At 42.3% G+C, this 7412-nt stretch overlaps 1 protein-coding gene across 1 annotated transcript; it reads left to right on the forward strand.

Moving 5' to 3' along the window:
- Nucleotides 1-1106: 1106 nt before the first annotated feature.
- On the forward strand, nucleotides 1107-5551 carry LOC123723882 (zinc finger protein 883). The gene is made up of 2 exons (XM_045710985.1): nucleotides 1107-1295; nucleotides 3145-5551. Exon 2 carries the CDS (start codon nucleotides 3221-3223, stop codon nucleotides 4688-4690), a length of 1470 nt encoding a protein of 489 aa, XP_045566941.1. The 5' UTR covers nucleotides 1107-1295; nucleotides 3145-3220; the 3' UTR covers nucleotides 4691-5551.
- The last annotated feature ends 1861 nt before the right edge of the window (nucleotides 5552-7412 follow it).

Consider the following 7412-nt stretch of genomic DNA (forward strand, 5'->3'; position numbering starts at 1 on the left):
TCCCACAAAAACCCAGTGGGAACAAGCTGCCTAAATATGATCCCCAATCAGAGACAATGAAAGACAGCTGCCTCTGATTGGGAACCATATCAGGCTAACATAGAAATACAATAAGGTAGAATGCCCACCCAAATCACACCCTGACCTAACCAAATAGAGAAATAAAAAGGCTCTCTACGGTCAGGGCGTGACACCAGCTACACTCACCTTCTGACAAATAGGCGGTGGATATACAGCCCCAGGTCATGATCAGTTGATTTGACCAGACAATCAACATCTGTATCTGTGCCTTACTAGTGGAGGCAGGTGAGATGCCTTTGAATATACGGTGTAAAACAATGAATTATAGTATGCTCAGATTCTCTGTCTGTATTGAATAGTTTATAATTTGGTCAATCTAATAGTAGTGACCTACTATTGGTGGTATTAATGTTATTATGGAGAATTGAGAGAATGGGTGTATTAGTGAGATTCTGCTGGGTCCCAGGACATTCGGGTGTGGAAGGGAATGAAATTGTAGACCAGTTAGCCAAAAGAGTTTTGAAATGAGATATAATTGATATCAATGTTCCACTGGGTAGAGATGAGGCCAAATGTAAGATCAGAGCCATTTTGATAGATATGTGGCAGAAGAGATGGAACTCTGAGCCCAAGGGCTGGCATTTATATGCCCTCTAAAGAAAGGTTGTGGACCAAGATGTAAAGGAAGAGGTGGTGTTTGCTCGATTGTGCTTTGGACATTGTACATTGAACTTGTCATTACATCTGGTTGGCAAGCATGTGAATGGTTTGTGTCTCGAGTGTATGGTCGATGAAACGGTGGAGTATGTGTTGTTATATTGTTGTAAGTGTGTTTAAGAGAGTGTTTAAGAGATTGAAGTATAGGGTCATTGAGGTTGGAAGGGATTTGGGTGATGGGGGAGGGTCTATTAGAAGTTAGTAGGCTCTTTTTTTTTCTCAAGAAATACTGAGTTAGGTAGAAGGATTTAGAAATGTTGTAAACCGTGATTGACCACCCACTCCAGCACAGTAGGTGGCGGCATGCACCTTTAACGTTGGTTTGCGGACCGCCATTATATCATAGAAGAAGAAGTGGCCATAGGCAAGCGGAAGTCACTCCGCTTCCGGCCGACTCTGGCGATTCTTCACCAAATATTCTGTGCTGGGCATACTTCATACACTCGATCTATAAAGTACATCGACAAACTGACCTCCGAGTAACGACAATTCAATCTGAACGTCAACGAAAGTAACGGTCATCCCGTGGAAACTTTGGACTTGGCCTTTTACTGCTGGTGAGTTAGCATGCTATCGTTAGCTAACTGTAAGTTAAGTAAGCAACGCCAACTCAATGAATATGTGCGGTAAATGTATGACTTTACAGGACGCGTCTTTATAGAATAGTGGAAGGTTTATTTGTGTCTTATTCAAGCAAAGCTTCTCAACATGTTTTATTTTATTATACACGTATGATATAGTAATGTTCTAGAGACAATTTGAGTAAATTTACGTCACGAAATGAGATTCGTTCCCTTAAAATGGTTCCCTCCAGACATTTTTTTTTTTTAGATATTAGAATATATGATTAGAACATAGCTACACAGAACACAGTAGATAGTATTATATAAATAACATCTATGGTCCTCTCTTTATAACACCCTAAAATACTCTGGATACATTCAGGAACATAATTAGAATATTCATGCTCAATTTGGGGTAGGTGTAGCTCAGTATTGGACTAAAGGAGTCTAACGTTACTCAATAGTCCAAGAACCTTACATCTTCTGTTTTTAAAGATTGAATTGGCTCTGGAAGCCAAAAAGAGCCAAATACTACATATAAATGTGAATCGGCTCAATTGCGGTACGGTTCTGGAAACATAAATCTCTCGACTTTCATATCACATCAAAATAATTTCACAAATGCGAAATACTTACTGTTTTAACCGGTTACGTTTGTGGCTTCCGTCTTCCGTCTTAGAGCATGTAGTCCACGCTGTCTTCCGTCTGTTTTCTGTAAACACGCTGCTGTAACATGGAGATATGGCCGTGTGGGAACACAAACCCTATAAAGGTGTGCATCAATTTAACCTTTTTTTAAAAAAAACATTTTTATTTATTATTTCTCGCTGATATGAAAGATAAGGTCCTTATGCTATCCAAAACCTTACCGTAAGTGTTGTGTGTTAATGTTCAGACCAAGCATCAGGGCTATTAACAAAACTCCCCTGTACAGAAGATGCCTTCATCCAATTACTCTTATGTGTAATGCAACTGAGAGTCAGGATCAAGGGCTAGGGTAGGTGCAACTAAGACCCCAAAAATGACAAGGGTTTCAGTAAGAGGACTAACTGGTGTCTCCAAGTGGACACACACCTCTTCAATGTGTGCACACTTACTAAGTAATTTCAATGCACTTTGACTCAACGAAAGAGCCATCTTTAATTATTATTTTTTTAAGCTCTCCTAGCTTTGCCATTGAGGAACTGAAGCAAGCACTTGTAGTTTTCTTGTTTGGAACCCAGCCCTGCATCTCCATCTTCACCCTGCATCTCCAAGATGCTTATATGAATGACATCAGAGCGGTATTTATTCTAACCCTTAACATCTCAGAACACATCGAGACCTCTTGATCTACAGCATTCCCCTTACTCAGACGACACAATGCGCAGAAGTCCCAATTAGCAGGAGGGATGTGGGTGAGATCATGTTGTGTGTGGTTCTCACGTTTTAGAGCGTCTATCAGTTGAATCTCATACAGCTCTGAGCTCTGACATGTATAGAATGTTACTGTACAGCCACTGTGTTCCAATGTTTTCCCTTATCAGTGACCTAATCTGCCATTTTCAACCCGTTTACGGGCTAGAGTGTAAAGTGTTGAGATCAATAGCCTCTAAATATAAATGTTATATAAACATACAATATACATTAAAAGCATTCATTGATATGACAACAGCATGTTGGTTTCACATCAAAACTTGAAATGCTGTGGAAATATTCAATCGGTAACGTGTTATCAGTAAGCATCGAAGTATTGGATGTATATATTTTGACACTATCCTTCTTCTACTACAGGTCATCTAGAGTGTATGGACTTCCTGCTGTCTTTTACAGTTCATTTATTTCCTGCTGTCTTCTATTACAGGTCATCTAAAGTGTATGGACTTCCTGCTGTCTTTCCATTGACTGCATTGCTGTTGTTGCCACATGAGCAGGACAACATGAGTCGAAAGAGGGACAAGCTGTTGGATGGACTGGAACAGAGTTTATACACTCTAACCAAGGACAACTTATGTTACCTGTGCGTTCGTTGTGGAATAGGCTCCAAGGATCGGTTCAAAGGTAAAGAAAACAGTGAACGCACGCTGCGGCGTCAAATCATGGAGGAAATCTGGGAAAATGAGGATTCAACGTCTTGGTTACTCCAACTGAAAGAGGACATCAGAGGTATACAGGAGGATGGTAGACATGTAACCATGAGCTCCAGTGCATCGAGCAGCGTGTCCTCGAGTCCCAGCCAGTCTGATGGTGACGGGGACGCTGCAGACTGCCATGAAGCTGGGAAGCCTCGACAGTTGGAAGTGACTCAGCGAACACACACTGGAGAGAATCCTTACAGCTGTAATCAGTGTGGGAAGACATTCACTCAGTCAGGAAGCCTGGCAACTCATCTGAGAACACACACTGGAGAGAAACCTCATAGCTGTGATGTATGTGGGAAGACTTTTAACGTAGCCTTCAATCTCATCCGACACCAGCGAACACACACTGGAGAGAAACCCTACAGCTGTGAGAAGTGTGGGAAGAGCTTTTCTCAGTTAGGACTACTGGCCAGCCACCGTCGTTCGCACACAGGAGAGAAACCGTATGTCTGTGATCAGTGTGGGCAGAGCTTTGTCAATCCGGGATCCCTGGCAAAGCACAAGCGAAAACAACATGCAGGAGAGAAGCCTTATAGCTGTGCGGATTGTGGGAAGAGTTTCTTTGAATCACATACCCTGGCTAACCATCGGAGGACACACACGGGAGAGAAGCCTTATAGCTGTGATCTATGTGGGAAAAGTTTCGCTCTGTCAGGAACCCTGATTAAACATAAGCTGACTCATACAGGAGAGAAACCGTACTGTTGTGACCAGTGTGGGAAGAGCTTCCGTGAATCAGGAAGGTTGAAAGTTCACCAGAGAATGCACACTGGAGAGAAACCTTACGGCTGTGATCAATGTGGGAAGAAATTTGGTCATTCGCAACACCTGAAAGAACACCTGCGAACGCACACAGGAGAGAAGCCATTTAGCTGTGATCAGTGTGAGAGGAAATTCACTCAACCACAACACCTGAAATCACACATGAGAACACACACTGGAGAGAAGCCGTTTGTCTGTGATCAGTGTGAGAAGAGATTCGCTCATTCACAACAACTCAAAGCACACCTGCGAATACACACTGGAGAGAAACCTCATATCTGCGATCAGTGTGAGAAGAAATTTGCTCATTCACAACACTTGAAAGATCACATGCGAACACACACAGGAGAGAAGCCATACATCTGTGGAGAGTGTGGAAAGAGCTTTGCTAGAACAGGAACACTGAAAGTGCACCAGAAATCACACGCAGCAGGTGAAGTGTGTACAGATCTGCCTCCCCAGCAGCAGTTCCAGAACCCTCAAATAAATCTGAACAGCCCAAAGTAACAGAACCCTCGATAAACTCTGAACAGCACAAAGTTCCAGATCCATCTCCCTCCCTGGGATCAGTTCCAGAACCCTCTATAAACAAAGAAAAGTCCTAAGTTCCGCTCCTGGACGACTCTAGCACTAGGAAATTATGACACCTATCTGTTATATATATGCGGTAAAGAGATCGATGGAACTCGACCAAAACAATAGAAATGCCATGGACACAGGTGGGAGAAAGATGCCATGGGGGAAAGATCCCGAATCTCCTCATGGTCCCCTCACTATATGTTGAGGTAAAAATCGGAGTATAATGCTTATATGGATGTCAACCCCCAACACATGTTCATGTCATCATCACCAATCAACTGCATTATAGTAACAAAAGGACTTTGACTGCCATCGGCGATTTGTGTATGCTACAAGCTCATAACAACAGGAGTTAGCAGTTACTTCTTCTAAACAGGAAAAGGGACAACTTCAAAAATGTTATGCAGAGGAAACAGACAAATATATCTAAATCGGACTAAAGTAACCACTTTGTGGGCCTGTTACGTAAATCATATGACGGATTTGATGAATATATCCACTTTAGTTAGATCAGATTTGTTGAATGTGAGCCAATGACGGCGTCACAGCGTCCTGCATTCCACTGACCTCTTTTCCCGCACCTGCGCCTGAATCCAGCTCTACAGATTCTGAATTCAGTTTTAATAGATTAAATACTAACCTTTTTTTTTTTCCTCGATAGAAAATGGCTTTTTAAATTGAGGTGTGGTCAGAAATGGAATAAAATAGCCTCATATACTTTTATCTGCTTTAAGATGACTTAAGACACTGTGTACAGAAACATTGGTTCATTAAAATCATTGAGTTACATGGAGTGTGCGTGACCATTTATTGTTTTGACTCCTCAGTTCAGTCACAGTTAAATCTTGGTACCACACCTAATATTATTCATGCATTTTATACTTGTACATTTCCTATGTGAATCACACCGTTGTTGTAAAGAACCACATCATTCTATGTGAAGACTAGATACCTGTTAGAGATGACATCATCAACTACCACCACCCTGAGGCATATACAGAGAGAGAGAGAGTTCGGCCAGGTTTTAGAAGGGCTACCATGTGAGTGCCTTTATTCAGCTATGGAGAAGGTGGAGCTCTCAGAACGTTCAGACAGAACTGCATTGAACCAACTCTATAGTACAGTAATATGGCTCTGCCACCACCCAGTCCTCCCTTTTATTTATTCTTATCATTAATGCCCATGCAATTTATACATGTACATTACTTATGTTAATAGCACAGTTCCTGTTAAATTCTCTTGGTAGAGATGTTCCTAAAAAGGTAACAGGCTTCTCCTGTTTTAGGTCAGTGAGTTGGCTTTTATGAACCAGCTATATTGTTTATTTGACACTTTGCCAAATGCAATAGTGTCCAAATAAAATAGCCAAAAAAGGGCGCTAAAATGTGATGCAATAGATCTTCGGGCTCCACTGGGTAGAGGTGAGGCTAAATGTAAGATCAGAGCCTTTTCGATAGATTTGGAAGAGAGCGTTAGTAGGTCAATGGGGGAATGTCCTCCTGGGGCTTACTCAGATTTTTTCCGCTGGGGCAGAAGAAGCGTGCTTTGCGCCTCAAAAAGACACTTGAATGTAATGTGTACTGATTTCCAAAGCAGGGCACCTGTCAAGGAGGTTATCTCTAGGGTGGCGAATGCAGATTATATTTTTTTATTTCACCTTTATTTAACCAGGCAAGTCAGTTAAGAACAAATTCTTATTTTCAATGACGGCCTAGGAACAGTGGGTTAACTGCCTTGTTCAGGGGCAGAACAACAGATTTTTACCTTGTCAGCTCAGGGATTTGATCTTGCAACCTTTCGGGTTACTAGTCCAACGCTCTAAGCACTAGGCTACCTAGCCGAGGAAGCAGGTGAAGTGATTGGTTCATGTCAATTGACGGGTATGGTGGATGGAGTAAGGAAATTGACTTCATCCATACTACTGTTCTTCGCTGAAAAGTCTCTCCCTTCTCATGTAAAGTTAGGATTTTTGAAATATCCTGTAAGAGCTTTTGTGCACAAACCCCTCTAGTGTCATAAATGCAAAAAGATTTGGTCACGTGTCAAATGTATGCAGACGGGAAGAATATCGCATGCCAGCTGAGGTAATGCTACAACTGTAAGTGGCGAACATGCACCTTCATTTCCCGGATTGTCCCGTTAGGGGGAAGGAGACAGAGGTGGCAAGAGTGAGGGATGTCCAGTGTGTCTCCGATCTGGAGGCGGTGAGAAGAGTGGAAGGGGTGAGTGGCGTTGAAGACGCGATGGTAATAGAGCCTGCACCAGTGAATGTTTCTCGGCAACCAAGGGATCCTGATATATTGCACGTGAAAAAGTTGGCCTTTGTAGCATTTAGTGCCTCGTCATAAACTACGCAGCACATAACAAAGAAGAAATCAGAGAACATTTTAGTCATTGTTAGTGCATACAGAACGCTCTTTTGTGACTCTGAGTTTACAGCCGAGGCCTTGCAAGAAATCCTGTCACAGAATGTTCTGTCCTTACAGGCCGCTGAGCCGTTGTCAGGATGTGACTTGAATTGGACTGTGACAGACGGAGTAGGATAGGTTTTTAATGTTTATTTTCCAACAACGGAGTTTTTTCCTTCTTCTATCGTTTACCACTCGTACAGTAGGTGGCGGCATGCACCTGACACTTGTTTGCGGACCGC

Source organism: Salmo salar, chromosome ssa02 (genome assembly GCF_905237065.1).
Source record: "Salmo salar chromosome ssa02, Ssal_v3.1, whole genome shotgun sequence".
Taxonomy (NCBI): Eukaryota; Metazoa; Chordata; class Actinopteri; order Salmoniformes; family Salmonidae; genus Salmo; species Salmo salar.